The following is a 24,236-nucleotide window of genomic DNA, read 5'->3' on the forward strand; positions in this document are numbered from 1 at the left end:
GGGGGGGGGGCACGCTGGGACACACGACCACCCCAATCCCTGCCAGTGTACGGCCCCGCAGGAGTGAGCGCCACCCCCGTCTGGCCGCCCCACTGTGGGTCTCTGCAGCCCCCTCGTGGCTGAAGGATGAAGAGCAACAGCTCTACTAAGCAGGAACCTGCCCCACATACTGCCGCCAGCCCTTGCCAGGCCCGAGGGGCCTGCTGTGTCTGGGTGTGGGGCTGGCCGGGGTGGGCGCAGTGATGCTGGGGAGCTCGCCAGCTTTCACCCCTGTTTTCTGCTCAGTGTAGCTGGGCCCTGGAGCCACAGGGCCAGGCTGCAGGGAGCGGGCGGGACTCAGCATCCCATGGAGAGCGAGCCGGGTCCCCTGGTTCTCCCGTGGGGAGGTGGCCACAGCTGGGGGCAGGGGAGACATCCTCATGGGGCAGAGGACAGGAGCTCGGGAAAGGAGGAGGCCGGGGAGGGAGGTGCGTCCCTGGGGATGGAGTCAGCTCTCTGCCCCACTTAGTGCCATGGTTGATACAGGGGCAGGACATGGGGCCGGGGTTAAGCTCAGGGGTCAGCCCCCGGTCATGTGTCCTGTCCCCTGCACCTGCCCCACTCAAGACTGGCGCCTGCAGGATGCCCCGCCGGACTCCCAAAAGCACCGAGAGAGTGCGAGGGCACCGTCCCTGGGGTGAGCACAGCGCCGGCGTCCCCTCTGTGATGAGCTGCAGAACGGCCACTGTACGCCTGGGCTCGGAGACATGACGGCGCCACGCGGCCTGTGGCATCCTGTGCCCCCTGCCACTGCCCAGGCCTCGCCCCTCTGCCTCTGCATGCCGGGCCTGCCTGCCGCCTGGGCCACTAACAGCCGCTGCTGCCCTGCCGGGGGGTCAGCACCTGCCAGAGCCAGCCGGGGAGTCGCAGCTTGGCTGGCACTTGGCACTGCCCGATGCTGGTAGGGGCAGTGCTCTGGCTGCCCAGGCCGCAGCCAGCTGACTGATAAACCCGCCGCTGTTTGGAGAAGGCTGGTTGGTGTCAGGGCAGATCCTGGCTAGGGGCGCTGGGCCCTGACGAGGGGCCAAGTCTCTGCCAGGCGTCAAGGGCAGAGCTCCCTGGGAAGGCAGGAGGGCTGGAGCCCAGACGGGCAGTCTAGGAGGCGGGGAGGCCATGTGGCCTGCCCTGAAGCAGAGTGGGACCCCTGGGGGGTCTGCCCCACTATGGGGGTTTCTCCAAAGGACTGTTTACAAGGTGGGGGGAGTGTCACAGCGATCCTGTGGATCCTTGACAGTGGGGTAGGATGCTGCTTGTGGAGTAGGGGGGCGGGGTGAGGGCGCAGCCTGGAGATATGGGTGGGGGGGTCAGGGTGCTGCTGGGAGTAAGGACTGGGGGATCAGGGTGCCACCCTGATGTCAGATACAAAGAGGGTCAGGGCACCACCTGGGATAGGCACCAGGGGGGTGGGGGTGGATCAGGAGGGCTTGGCGTTGTTTCAGCACCCATCAGCCCGAGGGCTCAGCCAGCAGCGCCGCTCTAGGTATGAGGAGCCTCCTGAAACCCAAGCCGCGGGCTTGGCCCATGTCCGCTGCCCGGAAGCTGGCCAGGCTGTGTGTGCCTGGCAGTGCCTCGGCAAGGCCAGCCCATGAGGCGCGAGCTCTGTCAGCAGTGGGCACCACTGGGGAAGGAGCAGCCGTCCTGCCCCAGCCAGCAGAAGCAGGTTCTCTTCAGCAGCCAGCTGGATGGCGCCGTCCATGCACCACCTGCCCTGGACCCAACCTGCCATGAGGAGCAGGACAGCACGGCACGAGCCGGGGCCATGTGTGCGGCAGGAATCGAACCTGCAACCTGACCCCCAAAGCACCAGTGCTAAGGCCAGACCCTCCAACCCAGCAGTGCCCAGCAGGCTGCGATGTAGAGGGCGACATGGACGTGGGTCACCAGGACACTAGTAACAGACAGGGTCTTTCCTTCTACCATCTCACGGCACGTCCCGGGGCAGGGCAGGAGGGGAAACTGAGGCACGGGGAGGGGAAGGGGCTTGGTCACACATTACACGGCAAGTCAGTGACAGAGCTGGGAAATGAATCCAGGTGTCCAGACCTGCACTGAGGTGCCCTGACCCACCAGGTGAGGCTGCCTCTGCCAGGACAGTCCCAGGCATTTGTAGCCAGCGTCCCCAGGCAGCTTGTGTCACGCAGGCAGAAGTGCGACTAGGACAGGCTGAGAATGGCCGGGCGCTCGCCCCCGGTACTGACCGTGCCAGCCCCAAAGGGGCTCTTGTCTCTGACTCACCCGTCGGGCACGCAGGGTTGATGATGCACAGCACTTTGGGGGGTGCAGTGCCCCCGGCTTTCCCAAGTACCCGCCTTGATCTCCCCAATATCCAGGGCCCAGGCTCCTCCTCGTCCAGGTGGTACTGCACCCCAACGGCACCGGTCAGTGCTACGGCGTCCGCATAGAGAGGGTGCCCGGGCACCAGCAGCAGCATGCCCGGCCTCCCGGGGTCCTGCTCATTGACCACCAGGGAGAGGACAAACTGGGCAAGAAATCAGAGAGGTCAGACAGCTCGGCTCTGACCTCCCGGCCCCCAGGAACACGGAACCCCCTGCTCCCAGTGGCATACACCACCTCAATAGCTGAGCTCGCCCACCCCCACAGCTTCCAAACAGGGCCTGTCCAGCCCTAGGAACTAGGTGAGCCATGTGCTCTCCCAGTGAGACTGTAGGGAAATCCCCATTCACTGGGGGTGCTGTGGGGGACCTCCCAGCTACTCCATTCCCAGCCTTACCCAGCAGGGGGTGCTGTGGGGAGCAGGGCAGGTGCTCTGGCGGGGGGAGGAGCTCCTGGCTACTCCAGTCCCAATCTCTCCCAGCAGGGGGTGCTGCAGGGGGCGCAGGCTGGGAGCTCCCGGGCAGCTCAGCCATGGCAGACGTGGCGTTATGGTCTCTCACATGGTGCTAGGATTAGCGACTCGGTTACGTGGGGGAGCTCAGCAGCTGGAGGGGAGCCCGCCCCCTGGCCCCGCACCTGGGCAGGGGAGTGCCCAGGCTACCTTGCGTATGAAGGTGATGGGTTTCCGGCCCATCACATGTGTGGCTTGGAGCTGCAGTCAGTGATCTCCTGTCAGGGTCTGGGTGCACCCTAGGGGAGGATCAGCTGGACATTCCCCAGGGCCTGCTGCCCACGGCCCTCAGCACTCGTTACCCACATTGAACCAATAACCCCACAGCCCCCTTCACCTCTGCCAGGCAGCTCTGGGCTAGCCCCTTCGTATACCTGGGAAACTGAGGCACGGAGTGAGGGAAGGATTTGCTGAAGGCCCCACAGTTGCAGAGCCACAAATAGAACCCTGGAGTCCTGGCTCCCAGGCCCACCCTCCCTCCTGATACTGTGGGGCTCAGGGGCTGCCCCCGCCATGTACCAGGCTCGCCTAGCAGCGAAGGACTGACCGTGCCCAGTTCACGCTGCAGCCCTTGCCAGGAGAGGTCCCAGCACACCTCCAGTCTCAGGCAGTGGGGGCCAGGGTCTCCAGGGTCTGCCTGTTCCTCCAGCTCATCCTGGCGCTGGGGTTTCAGGACTGCTCTGAGCACCGGGGCCAGGGCAGAGCGCCCACAAGATGCCCCCAGGCTAGCACCTCCCCCCTGCAGATGGTGACTGCAGGGGCCCTTCGCCAGAGCCCTGTGCCCTGCTCACAAACAGCCCTTGGTTGATGTTTAACTTGCCCCATCCCTGCAGCTCAGCCCCGTGACACCAACGCTGGGCAGAGGAGAGCACACAGGCAGCCACCCGCCCGGGGCCCTGGGGATCTGCCTTTCCCTGTGGGGGCAACCCGAGATCTCCCCACATGCTGATTCCCTTGGCTCTCTCAGCCTGGCAGGCTGCTCCATTCACTCCCTGCCGTCTGGCCCGGGTTAGCCTGGGCAGAGAGGGGGCATGGGCTGTGCCCACATGGCCACTGAGACACGACGGGCCTGGCCTGGGAACAGGGTGAGTGTCTCCGCTCTGATCCCATGCCAGTGGCTCACAACACCACCCAGCCCTGCTCAGGGGAGTAAAGCCTCCGAGTGGGGCTGCTGGCGACCTGCAGGCCTGTCTGGCTGACCCATCTCTCTCTGCAGCTCTAAGGCATCACAGAGCTAGTCCGAAGGTAAGGGAGGGTGATCACAGTCCAGGTGCTCCCCAGCCAGGAGAGGAATCCATCTGGCACAAAATTGGCACAGCTGGCATCAATGCCCAGCAGAGACCAAGGTCCATGGCAACCTGGCTCCCCTTGGGGTGAATGTCTGCCCCAGATGGGCACACTAACCCCTTCCAGGCACCAGGGCCACCAAGCTTTGTGCCCATCCCGGACAGCTGGCAGGAGCCTGACCAGGGCAGAGGCATCTGGTGTCTGAGCAGCAGGCATGGTCCCTTGGGAAGGAACATGCCTCTTAGCATTTCTCAGCTGTGCCCCTTGGCCAGACGCAGCAGGACACCAGCGGGGATTGAACCCATGGCACGCAGCACCAAACCACAGGCAGGTGCAGCTCCAGCCCTTGGCTGAGTGACTAGCCGGCTGTGCTGGGGCTGGCCACTGGTGGGAGCCATGATCACACACCTGGTCCCAGGCATTATCCAAGTCACATACGGTGTCTCCGCTGCCCGTGGGCCACAGTGAGTCCCCGGGGAGCTGAGCTGGGTCAGAGCTGCGCTGGCCAAGCCTGCCCCGGCCCCCCCAGAACCAGTGAGGGGCCACGCACCATTCGCTAGTGCAGGGATTTTGCAGTGCACTGGGGGATGCCTGGGACACACAGTCCCAGGGGAGGGCTGGTCACAGCCGTGGGGCAGGCAGGCCCTGGGCCAGCCCTTGCCGAGGGGGAAGCAGACCCACGGGAGGGCATTGCAAAGCCCCCTGTGCAGAGCAGCGCCCAGGGGCAAGGACTCAGGCCCACCTAGAACTGTAATGCCCCGAGTGTCCCCAAGGGGGCAGCATCTTCCCCTTGGTGTAAAGCATCCGTGGTGCTGTGGGGGCCCTGGCCAGGAAGGATGCTCGGGCGTGTTGCAGGGGGCGGCTCTGCGCAGGGGGCTGGCTGGAGCCGAGCCTGTGGCCCCTGCCCTGTGCAGTGCTCCGGGGGAGGCAACGCTAATGGCAAACCCAGCAGTGCCGGAGCTGAGGGCATCTCTCAGGCTCATTAACGAGTAACCCAAAGGGCCACCTTTGTCCTCTGGTGGGGGAAGGTGAATTGGACCTTCGAGCCGGGCCCGCCCCGCCCCAGGCAGGGCTTTCGGCAGCCCTGCAGCAAGGCAGGCAGCAGCCCCGCTGTGCGCCCAGCGCGGGGATGGTGGCGCGGAGGAAGGTCCTGACCCTGGACTCCGTGAACCCGCGCGTCAAAGGCACCAGGCTCCCCACGCTGGGGCCCCTGCTGGAGAGGGCCTCGCAGATCCAGCGCCAGCTGGGCAAGTGAGGGGCATTTTGGGAAAGTGGTCGGGGTATTCTGGGCACTGGGGGGCACATGTCCTGGGTCCTGGCTGCGGGCGCTGGAAGTGCGGGTCTCTGCTGAACAGTGGCTCCAGCACCGGCCCCCTGGGCTGCCTGTTTGCTGCCCTTGCTGAACCCAGGGCACCGTTGCCTGCGTGGCCAGCCAGAGGGCGGCCTGTGGACCTGCCAGCGCCACTGCCCCCGGGCATCGAGCGTCCCGCAGCCCAGCCCTGCCCTGGTGGGTCTTGGCAACCGGTTCGGTCAGTCTCACCTGGGCAGGGCCAGTCCCCAGCTCCCTGCTCTCTCACTGGGCCGGCCCTGCGGGGCTCAGGGGGCCAGCCCCTAGCTCCCTGCCCCGATCCAGGCACCCCCCTCACATCTCCCCCGGGGGGGGTGCACCAGCCTGGCTAGAAAAAAGGGGCTGCAGGGTGAGGGTGAATCTGGGCCAGCCAACCTGTGCCAGAGCTGCCCAGGGGGAGAAGGGCAAATGCAGCCTGTGCTGGGGAGCCTGTCTCCAGGGGAAGGGCGGGGAGGGTCCAGCTCTGGTAACGATGGCTCAAAGCCCCTCTGATCCGCCCCGGTGGGGGCACTTTGCTCTCTGCCCCCAGGGAGAGGAGAAGCCCTTCCGGGAGGTCATCTGGTGCCACTCGAGGGACCCCCACGCTGCAGGCCGAAGACCCATCACCTTCCTACACCAGGTGAGGAGCAAGGATCCCCCTTGCAGCCCCTGTGGAGAGCAGAGACCAGCAGGACCCGCTGGGATGCCCCCCACACCCATTCCTGCCGCACCCCGCGTGGGAGGGAGCAGCTAGCAGGAAAGCCCCAGCCGGGTTTTCCCCCGCCCAGCTGCAATGCAGACAGCAGCCTCCTGCCCATCCCTGCCCTTGGCGCCATGCAGTGCCCCGAGCCATTCTCAGACTCAGGGGCACAGACCTGGGCCCTGGGGAGCTGCACAAAGCCAGCGACCAGCAGCCCCTGCCCTGGGGAGACCAGCTGAAATAGCAAGACATGCAAAGGGCAAGAGGGGAAACTGAGGCCCACAGTCACCGAGCTGCAGAGCTCAGGGTCATCCTGAGCATGAGCTTCCCCTACCTGTATGAGCTACCACCCATGTCATTGAGTGTCTTTATGAGTCCCCCCCCCATGAGCACCCCACAGCATACACGTCCCCCTCTCTAAGCCCCTGGCCTTCCTCTGCCAGCTTCCATCGGAGCATCCCAACACACAGGACAAGCCCTGGAGTGAAAGTCATCCCCATGTGGAGACCTAGCCTTGCGTGAGTCCTAATTCAGCCCTCAGACTCAGGCTTGAGTGGTGGCCTTGTGCCAAACACCCCCACCCCCACCCCCCAGTGCACTAGGCCTGGCAGGAAGGGGGAGTGAGCCCAAGGCCACGTGAGTCACATGGGGATACAGGAGACTCAAGCCCAGATCTCATGACTCCCAGCCCCGGGCCCAACCCCCCCTGATCCTCTGCCTGACCCCAATGCCACAGCTTGGGCCGGTTCCTGTCTGCAAGACCATGGAGGCCAGGAGAGCCCCCCGGCTGGCTCCACATCGGAGTTTACCCCTTAGTAGCTAATTGGGTCCTCATTCATTGTATAGCCTGCGCAAGCCCTCCCTTAGACTCCCTACTCTGGCCACCGGGTGGCGCTCACGCGCCACAGTGCGAGGGGCTGTGTGGCTTTACAGCACTGAGGGTGCTCTGGGCAGGAGTTAGGATGGCTAGTGATCTCGACTGGGGCAAAGCCATGGGGCCAATCCGGCCGGCCGCTGCACTGCGCCTAGTGGGACACTAGCCGAAGGCCGTGCACGGAGCCCCTCGACAGGGCATGCTCCCCTGCTGTGCGGTCCTCAGAGCAGGGAGGGCATCAGATCGGCTGCCCTGGAGCTGGCCGCGGCTCCGGCATCCCCTGCGGCCCTACAACGGACCAATGGCCCCAGGATCCTGCCCCTGAGTAATGGCCAATACCAGACGCGAAGCGCCCAGAAGCTGTAATGATGGGCATTGTCAGGGTTCCCTTCCCCACCCTGAACTCTGGGGTACAGACGTGGGGACCCGGACGAATGACCCCCTAAGCTTATTTCTACCATCTTAGGTTAAAAATTCCCCAAGGCACAAATCCCTTTTGTCCTTGGACGGTATTACCGCCACCGCCAAGTGATTTAAACAAACATTCAGGGAGGGCCACTTGGAGCCCTATTCCCTCCCCCCCCAAATATCCCCTCACGCCCTTACACCCCCTTTCCTGGGGAGGCTTGAGAATAATATCCTAACCAATTGGTTTTAAAGTGAGCACATATCAACCCCCCCTGGGTCTTAGGACACTGAAAATCAATCAGGTTCTTAAAAGAAGAATTTTATTTAAAGACTCCTGGTCAGGGACCGATGTACGTCAGCCAGGGTTTGCAGTGACACCCCGAACAGAGCAGGATTTATTAGCCAAGGGGCACCCGGCCTCTCAAGTCCTTAGGTCAGCAGAGAAATGCAAGGGTGAAAGGCTGTCACCTCCAGTTTGGCACCGTCTCTGTCCGTCCCTGGGGGGAGCTGCTGTGTCTCTCCAAGGGGCAGCCCTTGCCCCAGCTGCCTGCCCCCTTTGCTCCCCAGCTCAAGGCCCTTGCTCTGTGGTCCTGCAGCCAGATGGGGGAATCTCCTCCCTCCTGTCCCGAACCTGCGCTGATGGGAACCAGTCCTGAATGACCCATTGGTACCACCCCAGATGCTTACCTCACATGACCCCCACCCCAGGTCTCCTGCTTTGCCCAGGAGCATTTTAACCTTTCTGCAGCCACGGGGGAGTAAATCCCTGTCAGGTGCAGCCCTGCCCTGCTTCAGTCCTAGAGATCGGCCAGACCATTCCCAGCCCTCACCACGCAATGCTCTGCCACGACAGGGGCTTCCTAGCCCCCAGCTGGGGTGACCAGATAATCTCACCATGGGGGAGGGGAGGGAATGGGGCACCTTTCGGGGGGGGGGTGGGTAGGAGGGAGCTGGGTCCAGTCTAAGGGCTGAATGTCCCACCCTCCCTTGCTGGCTGATCCGCCCCTGATTGTGGGGGGCTGGCTGCTTGGGAGGGCTGGGGGCTGAATGCAGGGAAAGGGGTGTTTTCCAAAGGGCACTCGGCTGGGCGTGGCTATTGGTGGGCTGGGCTGTCAGTCACCTTCGCTCCATTCCACCCCCTGCGCTGACTGTCTCTGCCGTTACAGGTGGCTGCCATCTGCGCTTACCCAGAGCTGCTGCATGCCGACTCCGTGCCACGGGACGCCGAGCAGCGAGCCAGCCGCATCCTGCCGGAGCTGCACAGCTCCAGTGCGGGTACCTGAGCACCGCAGCCTCCGTCGGGATAGACCTCGCCCTGGGAGCGGGGCCTCCGGGCCCCGCCGCGCACTGGAGTTGCGGCTGAAACCTTCAGAGAGAGGGGCCATTAGTGCCAGCTGTGGGGTGGGGGAGGCAGCGCACTGGGCCCCATCTGCGTTCCCCCCGGGCCATCGACTGGCCAAGAACAGAGCTGGGGGGCCTTCCCCGTGCTGATCCAGAGCATTTTGCCGGTGGAGGCACTGGCGGTGGTGGGGGCTGTGTGGCACAGAGTGGGGGGCTCTGCCAGGACCGGTGGGCTGGCTGACTGCCCCTGGTTTTGGGGGCAGAAGGAGCGGGAGGGTCCTTGCTCTTTGCCATTCAGTGGCAGAGTCTGTACCTGACGCTGGGCTGGGTCCTTCTCCCAAGGAGCGTATAACATGGAGTACGTCACCGCTGCCATCCCCCAGAGGGTGGGCCGCTACCTGGAGAGGAGAGACGGGGGCATCCGGTGCGACCCCAGTGTCACGGAGTCCCTGGGCGATGCTCTGGAACTGCTCCCCATGAAGCCAGGCTCCTCTCTGGGAGCAGCCTGTCTGCAGGACACACAGTTCACCCGGCTCCACCTTCCTGGGTCTGACCTCGGAGCATTCAGCCTCCTCTGCCCCTCCGTGCGCTTCCCACAGCAAGTCCGCTCAGGCGGGGCTCCTGGGGAAGCCAGAGGGTCCTGCCCCCCAACTCCGCAGTCAGACGTGACTCTCAGCCAGCCAGTAAAACAGAGATTTATTAGACGACAGGAACATGGTCTAAAACAGAGCTTGCAGGTGCAGAGAACAGGCCCCTTCAGCTGGGTCCATTTTGGGGGGCAGTGAGCCAGACAACCACGTCTGCCCTTCACTCCATGTCCCGGCCAGCCCCAAACTGAAACTCCCTCCAGCCCCTCCTCCTCTGGGCTTTGTCCCTTTCCCGGGCCAGGAGGTCACCTGATTCCTTTGTTCTCCAACCTTTTAACTCTCACCTTGCAGGGAGGAAGGGCCCAGGCCATCAGTTGCCAGGAAACAGGGTGTCGGCCATTCTCTGTGTCCAGACCCCTGCACACACTTGCCCTCTAGGGCTCTGCAATGATCATACACCCTTACCCCACCCCCTAGATACTTAAGAACTGCCTAGGGGAAACTGAGGCACCCCCACACTATTCAGAGGAAACCTTAAGATCAGTCCCACTTCGTCACACCCAGGAACATCGTCACGTGTGGGGGCATCACCATGGCCATAGCGGTGAGTCCACCCTGCAATCTGCCCAGACCCCAGTCTCTGCTGCTGGCCATGAGCAGCTCCAGACAACCTCAGGGGAGATGCTGCAGCCCCCCGGTGAGGTGGAGTTGGCCACTGTCCCAGGGAGATAACGGGGGGGCTTTAGAGCTCTCAGCCAGAGCTCCCGAAATGGGAGAATCCCCTGTGCTGGGAGGGCCGAGGAGGGGCTAGAAGAGGGGCTGGGGCAAGGCCAGAGCTTAGTAATGGGCCACCTGGGTCCCTGCTGTAACGCCAGCGACGCTGGGCCAAGGCCTTCAGGCGGGGACTGCTGAGGGGCAGCAGGCCCATCAGCAGAGAGGGTCCCACCCAGAAGGTCCTGCCAGCCCTTGTCCTCCCTCGCCCCAGTGGCGTCGCGTGAGCTCGGGGCAGCCTGTGCTCTCTCTTCCTCCTCCAGGATTTCCTCTCCCTGGTGGTCAATGAGCAGGACCCCGGGAGGGCGGGCATGCTGCTGCCGGTGCCCGGGCACCCTCTCTATGCGGACGCTGTCGCGCTGGCCGGTGCCGTCGGGGTGCCGTACCACCTGGACGAGGAGGGCGGCTGGGCTCTGGACGTTGGGGAGATCAGGCAGGTGCTTGGCCAAGCCAGGGGGTACTGCACCCCCAAAGTGCTGTGTGTCATCAACCCCGGGTACCCGACGGGTGAGTCAGAGAGAGCGGCCCCCTGCCCCACCCTGCCCTCATCAGCTCTCCTCCAATGTGCCCCGGGATGCTGGGGAGCAGGCAGCCTGACCCTGCTGTGGGCCCCGCAGGGAACCCACCTTGGGGATCTGCTGGGCTCTTCCCCGTAACTGCTGCACCATGGCACCCAGACGCCAGGCCCTGGTTCACCCAGCGCTGCCCCGCCCAGGAGGAGAGCCCAGTGGGGTCAGGGCTCACAGCACGGGGTCGGAGATCACAGCCAGGGCCGTCAACGCACAGAGCCTTTCTGGGGCAGGACGGAAAGGCCATAGCACACTCCGGCTGCTCAGACACAGGCCCTTGGCACGGAGCAGACCCCGTTCCCCGGCCTGCCTTGCCCGGGTGACATATCAGCCAGGAGACAGAGGGGCAAGAAATGGCTGTGAAAGCTTTGTGGGGCAGGGGAGGGAGACAGCACCCAGCACCAGCGACCCACCCTGCTGGCTGGCAGGAGGACCGGGGGGCAGGGGCCCTGGCTGGTAGGGCAAGCGGGCAGCAGCAGCCCTGGCTCACAGGGAAAGCTGGGCGGGAGGGGGGACTGGGTAGCAGGGCCCCAGCCGGCAGCTGAGGGGTAGAAGGGGTTCTCAGCAGGTGGTGTTGGCTGGAACGATCGGGGCGGGAGCGGCCAGGCCAGGCTGGCAGGATGGCTCCACACCTGACTCAGTCCCGGCCTTGGCAGACCGGGCGACCCCACCCTATGCCGGGGGGCTCCTGGATCTCGGGCTTCTCCGGGGTCACGGTGTGACGAGGCCAGGATCAAAGGGGTCCGGGGACCCCTCACCCACCTTACTTGTGCCTGCAGGCCAGGTGGTGAGCAGGAGGCACCTGCAGGATGTTCTTCACCTGGCTGCCCAGGAGAGGCTGCTCCTGCTGGCGGATGAGGGGGGTGCCTGGCCGCCCCTGGTCTCCGGTACCCTTGGGGAGGGAGTGCAGCACCATGTGGGGGCGGGGAGCTGGGAGAACAGCCCTTAGCCACTGGCTGTGTGTTAGGGGGTCCAACTGGAGGAGCTGGTGGTAAGCACCCTGCCCTGCCCTCCATCCCCAGGAAGCACCCTGACCCCTCTCCATGGTTACCCGCACACTCCAGGGCACCCACCCTTTCCCAGTTCCTAGGGCTCTGGGTGAAAGGCACCTACCCGTACCCAGCTCCTAGGGCTCAAGGCCACCCATACCCACCCATACCCTTACCCAGTTCCTAGGGCCAGAGCTGTCCCTAGGGTAGGGCAAATCAGGGCAACTGCTCCGGGCCCCATGCTTTGGGGGCCCCCGCAGGCCGGTGCGATTGGCTGGCGCGGTTGGTCCCGGAAGAGACGAATCCGTCACTTCCACCCCGGGCCCCGCACCCCCTAAGGACGGCCCTGCCTATGGCTCAGGGCGTACTCTTCTGTGGGTTTACAGGATCTTCTACCAGTGAAAGAGCCTCACACAGTCATAACCTTAACCTCTATTGATTAACAATCACAAAACAGAACACACACGCTCCCCGCTCCCAAGGAGACAGATGAACTTCTCCTGCTGGCCAGTCAGGATCAGGTCATCCGGGGACTCGGTGTTGAGGTCTGGTAGCTCTGCTCTTGGGCTGTGTGACGGAGCAGGGAGTGGGGAGGATTGACCAGGGGATGCCGTCTAGTTCTGCTGGGACTGTCTGCATGGGGGAATGGGAGAGCAGGGGATGAATCCACTGGAGTGAGGAGACCTGAGCCTGTCACCTGAGCTGGGGGGAGGGGTGGACCCAGGTGACACCTTTGGCTGTGAAACTGGACAAAGGCTGGAGGAGGAGCCGGGTGGAGGAGGAGTGAGACGGAGGGGTGGGGTTGGTTTCAGTTTGGTGCTGGGTGGAGGAACGCAGGGAACCCCAGGGCTGGGGTCTAAGCTCCCTGCCCCCCAGAAGGACTTGACTGAGGGGTCCTGGTTGTACCCACAAGCTCTGTTTTAGGCTGTGTTCCTATTGTCCAATAAACCTTCCGTTTTACTGGTTGGCGAATCATGGTGAATCCAGGAAGAGGGGTGCAGGGCCCGGACTCCCCCACACTCCGTGACAGGCTGTGTCCTGGAGTTGGTTCCAAAGAACTTCCTTTTGGACCCCAGTTTATACAGTGAAACTTGAGTCCTGCTTAGGTTCAACTTAACCAATCATTTTACTAAAGTATTACAAAATAATTCTTTGACCAATCCTAGCCCATTATGAAACAGTTCTTTAACCAATCATACCCCACCACACTAGTTGATTTACACCTTGCAAAATTAGTTATGCAACAGACAAGAGCAATCAAAGAACTGGACAGAGACCACACAGATAAACACTAGAGAAGTGGGGCCCATAAAACCAAAACAATAAAGAAGTAGAGATTTCACACCCACAGCTGTTGAGGAGTGAGTCCTTGCCAGACAGAACGCTGTCTAACAAAGTTTTCTTTAAACATCGACTTAAGAGATTCCTTGCTTATCTGGTGGCAGTGGGTACTATTAGGAGGGACACCTTCTGAACAGCCTGATATCATAGAATCATAGAAGATCAGGGTTGGAAGGGACCTCAGGAGGTTCTAGTCCCACCCGCTGCTCAAAGCAGGACCAATCCCCAACTAAATCATCCCAGCCAGGGCTCTGTCAAGCCAGGACATAAAAACTTCTAAGGAAGGAGATTCCACCACCTCCCTAGGGAACCCATTCCAGTGCTTCACCACCCTCCTAGGGAAATAGTGTTTCCTAATATCCAACCTAGACCTCCCCCACGGCAACTTGAGACCATTACTCCTCGTTCTGTCATCTGCCACCACTGAGAACAGCCGAGCTCCATCCTCTTGGGAACCCCCCTTCAGGTAGTTGAAGGCTGCTATCAAATCCCCCCTCATTCTTCACTTCTGCTGGCTAAATAACCCCAGTTCCCTCAGCCTCTCCTCATAAGTCATGTACCCCAGCCCCCTAATCATTTTCATTGCCCTCCGCTAGACTCTCTCCAATTTGTCCACACTATGATAGGACATTGTTTTGATATGATTTAGATGGAATGTGAGGATGTGACTTTCTGCTTCTTGGCTCATGGCTGCTGCTGTCCTAATGTGGCTGCGGACAAAGGCCTCAGACCTGACACCATCCTTGGTGGGCAGCACGCTGGGCTCCTCTCTCCCCCGCGCCAGGTGTCGGCCTGATCCTCCTCTCTGTCCTGGCAGGTTCACCAGGACAGCGTGTTCACCCTGGACTCCCCCTTCCTCTCCTTTAAGCGGGTTCTGTGTGAGCTGGGCCCGGCAGTCTCCAGTGTGGTGCAGCTGATCTCCTTCTACTCCGCCTCCAAGGGCTTTGCCGCAGAGTGAGTGCACCCCCTGCTGCCAGGCCTGGAAATGCCCCTTCTCCCCCTGTGGATGCTCCAGATGGTGGGTCCTTCCCTGGCTAGTCTCCTCATGCAAGGACCCCGACCCCACTCTGAGATTATGGGGTTCATGTGCCCCTTCGCCACAGTGCCATGGAAGATAGGTGCATCAAAGGCTATTAGCCAGGATGGGCAGGGATGGTGTCCCTAGCCTCTGTTTGCCAGCAGCTGGGAATGGGCAACAGGAGATGGATCACTTCATGGTAACCTGTCTGTTCATTCCCTCTGGGGCACCTGCCATTGGCCACTGCCAGAGGACAGGATCCTGGGCTTGATGGACCTTTGGTCTGGCCCAGTATGGCCGGTCTTATGTTCGTATGCCACCCCCAGGATTACTCGGGTATGGGCAGCTCCTGCCCCAGCACATACAAAATCATTGGCCTTTCTTTGGCACATGGGCTGCAATGCCAGCCGGGAGGGCAGGTCGGTGATGCCAGTGAGGGAGTATGGTCCCCCGTCATGGTCAGCTCAGGGACGCAGATTGCAAAGCCAGTCAGGGACAAGTGCCATCCAGGGCAGAGCCCGTGATGCAGTTGTAATTGTTCTGACTCTCAGTGCTGGCGTGCCCCAGACCCATAGGGTGCCAGCGTGCCAGGTGTACTGTGACCCGGAGGCAAACCCTGTCGGTGCTTCAGCAAAAAACCAGTTGGAGAACACTTCCATCTCTCTGGTCACTCGATTACAGACCTAAAAGTGGCAGTTCTTCAACAAAAAACTTCAAAAACAGACTCCAACGAGAGACTGCTGAATTGGAATTAATTTGCAAACTGGATACAATTAACTTAGGCTTGAATAGAGACTGGGAGTGGATGGGTCATTACACAAAGTAAAACTATTTCCCCATGTTTATCCTCCCCCCCTCCCCGCACTGTTCCTCAGACGTTCTTGTCAACTGCTGGAAATAGCCCACCTTGATTATCACTACAAAAGGTTCCCCTCTCGCCGCCCCCCCCATGGCTCTCCTGCTGGTAATAGCTCACCTTTCCTGATCACTCTGGTTACAGTGTGTATGATAACACCCATTGTTTCATGTTCTCTGTGTATATAAATCACCCCACTGTATTTTCCACTGAATGCATCCAATGAAGTGAGCTGTAGCTGACGAAAGCTTATGCTCTAATAAATTTGTTAGTCTCTAAGGTGCCACAAGTCCTCCTTTTCTTTTTTCAAGGAACCAAAGGACACGAAGAGAAGAAATTCTTGAATTGCCTCTTCACCCATGCTAGGAGCCTGTATAACAGACAAGATGACTTGGAATTGTTCATTCAGGAGCATAAATGTGACCTAGTCGGTATTTCTGAAACGTGCTGAGCTGAGTCCCATGACTGGAATGTTAAAATCGATGGTTTTGACCTATTTAGGAGAGCTCAAGTGGGCCAAAGGGAAGGGGGAGTGGTACTCCCTGTCAAAAATGGCACCATCTGTTTGTGAGTCACTGTTAACTCAGAAGAAAATGATCGTGAATGCTTATGGATCAATGTCCTAATAGATAAAGCACAAGATGGGGTACTAGCTACTGTCTGCTACATGCCATCAAATCACACTAGGGAACTGGATGACCTGCTCCTTACCCATCCATCTGTAATGTAGGAAAAAACGGTGTGTGATCATGGGGGACTTCAATCTGAGCAACATATGCTGAAGGTCTCATGCTGCCAGTACTAAAACATTCTTGGAATTTCTAAACATTATAGATGACAATTTCCTAACTCAAAAAGTGTTGCAGCCAACTGAGAGAATTATTAGACCTTGTCCTAACAGATAAAGAGGAACTGATCACAGAACTAAAAGTTAATGGTAGCTTAGGTACAAGTGACTTGACTGGATCACATTGATAATGTACAAGCAGAATAAAGTCTAGACCACTCATGTATATAAAAATCCAAAATCACACCATTGAGGAAGGAGGCCATGGTGTTTGAAAAAAACAACCTGGATTATAGTGGAAGTGAAGGCAGCTGTAAAAAATAAAAAATATATATACAATAAATGGAAGAAAGGGGAAACTGATAGTAATGAATATAAATCAGGAGTTAGGAATTGTAGAAAATTGATAAGGGAAGCAAAGGGACACAAGGCGAACTCTAAGGCCAGCAGGGTTAAAGACAATAAGAAGGAGTTTTTAAATATATTAGGAACAAAAATAATCCTCACAACAGTATTGGTCCATTGCTAGATGGAAATGGTAGAACTATCAATAATAATGCAGAAAAAGCGGAACTGTTCAATAAATATTTCTGTTCTGAATTTGGGGAAAAAACAAATGATACACTCTCATCATACAGTGGTGACAACATCCTTCATTCCACTTGTATCTCTGGAGGATGTTAAACAGAAGGTAATAAAGTCAGACATTTTAAAATCAGCAGGTCCAGATAACTTTCATCCAAGAGTTTACAAAGAGCTGGATGAGGAGCTCACTGAACCATTAATGTTGATTTTCAATAAGTTTTGGAACACTTGGGAAGTTCCAGAAGACTGAAAGAGAGCTAATGTTGTGCCAGTTTTTTAAAAGGATAAACAGGATGACTTGGATGATTATAGGCCTGTCAGCTTGACATTGGTCCCGGGCAAGATGGTGGAACAGCTGATATGGGACTCAATTGATAAATAATGAAAGGAGGGTAATATAATTAATGCAAATCAAAATGGGTTTATGGAAAATAGATCATGTCATACTAACTTGATATATTTTTGATGAGATTACAAGTTTGGTTGATCAAGGTAATAGTGTTGACATAATACACTTAGCATTTGACTTGGTATCACACAGCATTTTGATTGAAAAACTAGAATGATATAAAATTAACCTGGTGCCCATTAAATGGATTAAAAACTGGTTAACTGATAGATCTCAAAATGTAACTGTAAACGGGGAATTATCATTGAGTGGGTCCCTCAGAGATTGCTTCTTGGCCCGATGCTATTTAACATTTTTATCAGTGACCTGGAAGAAACCATAAAATCATCACTGATAAAGTTTGCAGATGACACAAAAATTGGGGAAGTGGTATAGAACCATAGAATATCCGGGTTGGAAGGGACCTCAAGAGGTCATCTAGTCCCACCCCCTGCTCAAAGCAGGACCAATCCCCAACTAAATCATCCCCGCCAGGGCTTTGTCAAGGCTGACCTTAAAAACTTCTAAGGAAGGAGATTCCACCACCTCCCTAGGTAACGCATTCCAGTGTTTCACCACTCTCCTAGTGAAAAAGTTTTTCCTAATATCCAACCTAAACCTCCCCCACTGCAACTTGATACCATTACTCCTTGTTCTGTCATCTGCTACCATTGAGAACAGTCTCGATCCATCTTCTTTGGAACCCCCTTTCAGGTAGTTGAAAGCAGCTATCAAATCCCCCCTCATTCTTCTCTTCTGCAGACTAAACAATCCCAGTTCCCTCAGCCTCTCCTCATAAATCATGTGTTCCAGTCCCCTAATCATTTTTGTTGCCCTTCGCTGGACTCTTTCCAATTTTTCCACATCCTTCTTGTAGTGTGGGGCCCAAAACTGGACACAGTACTCCAGATGAGGCCTCATCAATGTCGAATAGAGGGGAACGATCACGTCCCTCGATCTGTTGCCAATGCCCCTACTTATACATCCCAAAATGCCATTGGCCTTTTGGCAACAAGGGCACACTGTTGACTCATATCCAGCTTCCCGTCCACTGTAACCCTTAAGTCCTTTTCTACAGAACTGCTGCCTAGCCATTCGGTCCCTAGTCTGTAGCGGTGCATTGGATTCTTCCGTCCTAAGAGCATGACTCTGCACTTGTCCTTGTTGAACCTCATCAGATTTCTTTTGGCCCAATCCTCCAATTTGTCTAGGTCCCTCTGTATCCTATCCCTACCCTCCAGCATATCTACCTCTCCTCCCAGTTTAGTGTCATCTGCAAACTTGCTGAGGGTGCAATCCACACCATCCTCCAGATCATTTATGAAGATATTGAACAAAACCGTCCCGAGGACCGACCCTTGGGGCACTCCACTTGATACCAGCTGCCAACTAGACATGGAGTCATTGATCACTACCCATTGAGCCTGACAATCTAGCCAACTTTCTATCCACCTTATAGTCCATTCATCCAGCCCATCCTTCTTTAACTTGCTGGCAAGAATACTGTGGGAGACGGTGTCAAAAGCTTTGCTAAAGTCAAGGAACAACACGTCCACTGCTTTCCCCTCAGCCACAGAGCCAGTTATCTCATCATAGAAGGCAATTAGGTTAGTCACGCATGACTTGCCCTTGGTGAATCCATGCTGACTGTTCCTGATCACTTTGCTCTCCTCTAAGTGCTTGAGAATTGATTCCTTGAGGACCTGCTCCATGATTTTTCCAGGGACTGAGGTGAGGCTGACTGGCCTGTAGTTCCCAAGATTCTCCTCCTTCCCTTTTTTAAAGGTGGGCACTACATTAGCCTTTTTCCAGTTGTCCGGGACTTCCCCCGATTGTCATGAGTTTTAGACTGACAATGAAGAGGCCATATCACTGATACAGAGCGATCTAGACCACTTGGTAAACTGGGTGCAAGCAAACAATTTGTGTTTTAATATGGGAAAATGTAAATGTGTACCTCTGGGAACAAAGAATATAGGCCGTACTTACAGGCTGGGGGTGGTCATGGTGGATAATAAGCTGAATACATGCTCCCAGGGTAACGCTGTGGGCAGAAGAGCAAATGGGATCCTGGGATGCAGAAACAGGGAAATCTCGAGGAGGAGCAGAGAGGTTATGTCACCTCTGTATGTGGCCCTGGTGCGAGCGCTGCTGGAATCCTGGGTCCAGTTCCAGCCTCCACAATTCAAGAAGGATGTTGATAAATTGGAGAGGAGTCAGAGAAGAGCCATGAGAATGATTCCAGGATTGGAAAACCTGCTTACAGGGGTAGACTCAAGGAGCTTCATCTATTTAGCTTAACAAAGAGAAGATTAAGGAATAACTTGATCACACTCTGGAAGTATCTACATGGGTAGGGTGACCAGATGTCCTGATTTTATAGGGACAGTCCCAATTTTGGGGGCTTTTTCTTATATAGGCACCTATTATCCCCCCACCCCCATCCCGATTTTTCACATTTGCTGTCTGGTCACCCTATACATGGGGAACAAATATTTGATAATAGCCTCTTTGATCTAGCCGAGAAAGGTCTAACAGCATCCAATAGCTGGAAGCTGAAGCTAGACAAATTCACTCTGGAAATAAGGTGTACGTTTACCAAGGGCAGTGGGGGTTTCTCGATCACTGACAGGGTTTAAATCCAGATGGGCTGTGTTTCTAACAGCTGTGCTCTGGGAATGACCTGGGGGCAGGGCTCTGGCCTGTGTTACACAGGAGGTCTGACTGGGTGATCACAACGGTCCTTTCTGGCCTTGGAGCCTGGGAAGCTAGGAAAGAGAGACAATAGTGGTTCTTATTGGGGTCCCTGCTGGGTGGCCGGGGGAGGGGGACAGAAGTGCCTGGGTGCCCTCTCCAGTCCAGTCTCTGTTCCAGCAAATAGGAGCTCCCAGGTTTCCAGGCCAGGCTCAGTTAGCGTGCCTCACTGGGACCCCTCTGCACTGGCTCCCTGCCCAGCCATTGCCAACTCTCATAGACCCACACAGACCTGCCCGTGGCACTCACAGCCTGCTCCCCGGCTCCTGCGGCAGCTGGTTCTGCATACAGGTCCCTGGAGTCTGTTCCCTGCACCTGGTGTCCGATCTCCTTTCAGCTCGCCACAGAGCCACTGCCCTCCTTCCCCATGGGCCAGGTCACCGCCTGGGGCAGGGCCCCCTCCCATGGGCAGGGGTATGTGCCTGCGTGTTCATCCTAGGGGTCATGGATCAGCAGGGAGGGGGTTGTTTCATCAGGAGACAGATCAAACCAGGGGCACAGATCCTGTAGTGACTGCTGGGGGGGGCCTAATCCACCCTAGTGCCAATGGGGCTTGGGGCAGAATCCTCTCCTAGCACCAACTCCATGGGGAAGAGCCTTGCTGGCAGCTGATGGCACTGACTCTAGAGGTGGAAGAGCCCTGACCTGTCCACCCCCTTCTACCCAGAAGCCCCCCAGCTGTGCCCCAGGGCTCTGACTCTCAGTGACCGGGGTGCAGGAGTGGGCATGGCCTCTGGAGCTCACCTCTTCTCTGCTCTGGCAGGGGCGGTTTCTGGGCCGGCTTCTTTGAGCCTGTGAACATCGACCCAGCAATCATGAAATGCTTCTGCTCCTGGGGAATGTCCGTCTACCCCCTGATCCTGGGCCAGGTTCTGCTGGATGCCCTGATGGAGCCGCCGCTGCCCGGGGACCCCTCCTGCCGCACCTTTATGGCAGTGGGTGCTGCATGCTGCATGGCAGGGTGGGAGGGATGGGGGAGTGGGGAGGGACACAGCTGCAGGGTGCAGGGAAAGGCGTGCTGGGGGAAAGCAAGGCAGGATGGTCTGGGACTGGGGATGCAGCACCTGAGTTCAGGGGGAGAGGCAGAGACGCTAGGCAGAACATGCCAAGGGCAGGTCCAGAGCACAGGTAAGGGGGGAGGGCACAGGTGGCTCCAGGGCATGGCAGGTGAAGAAGCAAGAGGGCATGGCGCTGAGGGTTGATGCTGGGGCACAGCCGACAGCTGGGGTGTGGCAGAGTCAGGGCGGCTCGAGGGATGCCAGGGTGGTGCCCAGCTCAGGAGGAACCAGTCTCTGCTGCTGAGCTGAGCCCATCAGGCAACGCTTGGCCTGGGGCCGGGGCAGGTGTTGGTGGAGAGCTTGGCCCCCCGAGCTGCTCTGGGGCTGCAGGCTAGTGGTTAGAGCAGCGTCTGACAGCCAGGGCTCCGGGTTCTACCCCTGTCTCTAAGCGGGAGAGGAGTCTAGTGGTTACAGCAAGGAGCAGGACTCCTGGGTTCTAGTCCCAGAGGATAACACCTGCCTCCCCCACTCAGCGCTGTGGGTCTCTCTCTCAGCTCCCAGGAGAAGCAGGCAGTGCTGAGTGACCTGGCCCACAAAGCGCAGCTGACCCAGGAGATCTTCAGCCCGGTGCCCGGGATCCGCTGTAACCCCGTGCAGGGCGCCATGTACTCCTTCCCCAGGATCCAGATCCCAGCCAGCGCAGTGCTGGAGGCCCAGGTGAGAACAGGGCATGGAGCAGCCCAGTGGTGGGTGGGGAGCAGGCGTGGCCCAGCCCAGCCAAGAGCATGAGGCGTGACCCTCCTGACGCCCTGTCTTCCTCCTAGGTCCTCGGTTTGGAGCCTGATTTCTTCTTCTGTCAGAAGCTGCTGGAGGCGACGGGGATCGTGCTGGCCCCAGGGAGCACCTTCGGGCAGCGCCGGGGCACCCACCACCTCAGGTACTGCAGGACGAGGAATTCCATTTCAGTGACAGGCAACGGGGTCGGGGCAGGTGACAGAGGACAGAGGTGGGGTTTGATTAGGGTGGCAAGGTGGGGTTTAGTGACAGGTGATGGAGTCAGGTTCGGTGATGGCATTTGGTGCTGGAGGCATGGGAACAAGTGAGAAGGAAGGGATGAGAAATGGGGTCGGGTTCAGCGATGGGTCAGGCGTTGGGTGATGGGTGACAGGGTGGGGTGGGGAGATGGGGTCAGGGTCAGTGATAGGGTTGGTGATGGAGGCGTGGGGATGGGTGAGAAGGTGGGGTTGGGTGATGGGGTCAAGGCCAGAGATGGGTCAGGGGTTGGGGGATAAGTGACAGGGTGGGGTGGGGAGATGGGCTCAGGGTCAGTGATGAGTTGGGTGATGGGTGACAAGGCAGTGTTGTGTGATGGGGTCAGGGTTAGTGATGGGTTGGGGGGTTGGGTGATAGGGTCAGGGACAGAGATGGGTCAGGGGTTGGGTGATGGGTGACAGGCATTGGGTGACAGGGTCAGGGTCAGTGACAGTTTGGGGGTTGGGGGATGGGTGACAGGCATTGGGTGACAGGGTCAGGATCATAGAATCATGGAATATCAGGGTTGGAAGGGACCTCAGGAGGTCATCTAGTCCAACCCCCTGCTCAAAGTAGGGAGTTGCTCCTGCCCCCAGTGAAGACGCTGAGGATTGTCTTACAAACCATCACAGACTTCCACTCCCAGTTCCCGCAGAGATGGGTCGGGGTTGGGGGATGGGTGACAGGCGTTGGGTGACGGGGTCAGGGTCAGTGATGGTTTCAGGATTGGGCGATGGGTTAGGAATGAGCTCAGGCTGGCCTCGACTCGTGCCTGGTGCCTACAGCCCAGACGGGGTAAAGTCCCTTAATTGCATCCACAACATGATCCTTTTCATAATCAGGCTTCCCCCATGAATCAGGCCCTGGGCCGCAGGCTCCTGCAGAGCCGAGCCCTCCTGTATCCCTGCACCGGGGCCATTAGAGAGGGAGGCGCACCGGCAGGGACCAGCCGGCCCATCTGCATCTAGGGCCAGGCAGCAGTGCCCCCTACAGCAGCGTCCCGGAACTCTGCCCGCTGAGGGTTCAGTGGCCCAGCGCCGAGGCTCTCAGCCCTTCTCTTCAGAGGGTCGCTCAGGGAAGAACCCCCAGCCCAGGCAGGAGCGAGGTCTTAGCCCAGCACCTTCTCCCCAGTGACCTTCCCTACCCCTCCTCAGGGTGACGCTGCTGCCCCCAGTGGGGATGCTGAGGATTGTCTTACAAACCACCGCAGACTTCCACTCCCAGTTCCTGCAGCAATATTCCTGAAGAGTGGGTAATTATTCCTGGTAGTTACATTGAAGAAGATGGGGATTAATTTGAGAATTGAAAGGTGGATAAAGAGGAGACTACAATGGGCCATACTGAAAGGCGATCTGTCAGGCTGGAGGGAGACTACAGGTGGAGTTCTTCAGGGATCGGTCTTGGGACCAATCATATTTCACATCTTTGTTAATGTCCTTGGCACAAAAAGTGGGAGTTTGCTAATAAAATTTGCAGATGACACAAAGTTGGGAGGTATTGTCAATATGGAGGAGGACTGGAATATCATACAAGAAGGTCTGAATGACTTTGAAACCTGGAATAATAGCAATAGGATGAAATTTAATAGTGCAACATGCAAGGTCAGGCACTTAGGGACGAACAAGAATTTTTGCTATAAGCTTATCAGTTGGAAGTGACAGAGGAGGAGAAAGACCTGAGTTGATCACAGGATGACTATGAGCTGCCAATGTGAGGCGACCATGAAAAAGGTGAATGCAGTCCGAGGATGTATCAGGCGAGGTGTTTTCAGTAGAGACAGGGAAGTGTTAGTATATTATACAAGGTACTGGTGAGCCCTCATCTGCAACACTGTGTGCACATTTAAGAAGGATGAATTCAAACTGGAACAGGTGCAGAGAAGGGCTAATAGGATGATCCGAGGAATGGCAAACCTGTCTTATGAGAGGAGACTCAAGAGCTTGGCTTATTTAGCCGAACCAAAAGAAGGCTGAGGGGAGATCTGATTGCTCTCTGTAAATACATCAGAGGGATAAATACCAGGGAGGGAGAGAGAGGAGTTATTTGTGTTAAGCACCAATGTGGACACAAGACCAAAGGGATATAAACTGGCCAGCAACAAGTTTAGGCTTGAAATTAGACGAAGGTTTCTAACCATCAGAGGAGTGAAGTTCTGGAGCAGCCTCCCAAGGGGAGCAGTTCAGGTAAAAAACCTAACTGGCTTCAAGGCTGCGCTTGATAGGTTTACGGAGGGGATGGTAGGATGGGACGGCCTGCAATGGCGTGTCGCCGACCTGCGACTGTTAGCAGCAAATACCTCCAACGGCTGGTGATGGGATGCTAGCCGGGGAGGGCTCTGAGTTACGATGACAGAGATTCTTTCCCAGGTGTCTGTCTGGTGGGTCTTGCCCACATGCTCAGGGTCTAACTGGCCATATTTGGGATTGGGAAGGAATATTCCCCTGAGTCATATTGGCAGAGACCCTGGGGATTTTTCACCTTTCTCTGCGGCATGGGGCATGGGTCACTTGCAGGTTTAAACAAGTGTAAATGGTGGATTTTCTGTAAGGTGTCGTCTTTAGATCATGATGTGAGGACGTCAGTAACTCAGCCAGAGGTTAGGGGTTTGTTCCAGGAGTGGGTGGGTGAAGTTCTTTGGCCTGCAATGTGCAGAATGTCAGACTAGATGATCATGCTGGTCCCTTCTGACCTTTAAGCCTATGAGTCTACAGAAAGTCAATGTCTCCTTTGGCCATTTGCC

General features: G+C 57.6%; 1 protein-coding gene across 1 annotated transcript; it reads left to right on the forward strand.

The window, feature by feature from the left end:
* Positions 1-5,224: 5,224 nt before the first annotated feature.
* On the forward strand, positions 5,225-22,741 carry LOC119565593 (alanine aminotransferase 2-like). The gene is made up of 12 exons (XM_043538948.1): positions 5,225-5,418; positions 6,044-6,138; positions 8,647-8,755; positions 9,164-9,258; positions 9,953-10,012; positions 10,443-10,686; positions 11,528-11,628; positions 13,896-14,032; positions 20,230-20,401; positions 21,026-21,181; positions 21,289-21,401; positions 22,651-22,741. The coding sequence occupies exons 1-12, from the start codon at positions 5,301-5,303 to the stop codon at positions 22,739-22,741; spliced, it is 1,491 nt and encodes a 496-aa protein (XP_043394883.1). The 5' UTR covers positions 5,225-5,300.
* The last annotated feature ends 1,495 nt before the right edge of the window (positions 22,742-24,236 follow it).

Source organism: Chelonia mydas, chromosome 2 (assembly GCF_015237465.2).
Source record: "Chelonia mydas isolate rCheMyd1 chromosome 2, rCheMyd1.pri.v2, whole genome shotgun sequence".
In the NCBI taxonomy this organism is placed as follows: Eukaryota; Metazoa; Chordata; order Testudines; family Cheloniidae; genus Chelonia; species Chelonia mydas.

What these genes read in the sequence shown, in the direction of transcription:
- LOC119565593 (XM_043538948.1), top strand. Translation starts at nt 5,301, where the DNA reads ATGGTGGCGCGGAGGAAGGTCCTGACCCTGGACTCCGTGAACCCGCGC. An exon ending in CAACCCCGGGTACCCGACGG is followed by an intron (nt 10,687 to 11,527) that starts GTGAGTCAGAGA and finishes TTGTGCCTGCAG; the next exon opens with GCCAGGTGGTGAGCAGGAGG. An exon ending in CGGGGCACCCACCACCTCAG is followed by an intron (nt 21,402 to 22,650) that starts GTACTGCAGGAC and finishes ACCCCTCCTCAG; the next exon opens with GGTGACGCTGCTGCCCCCAG.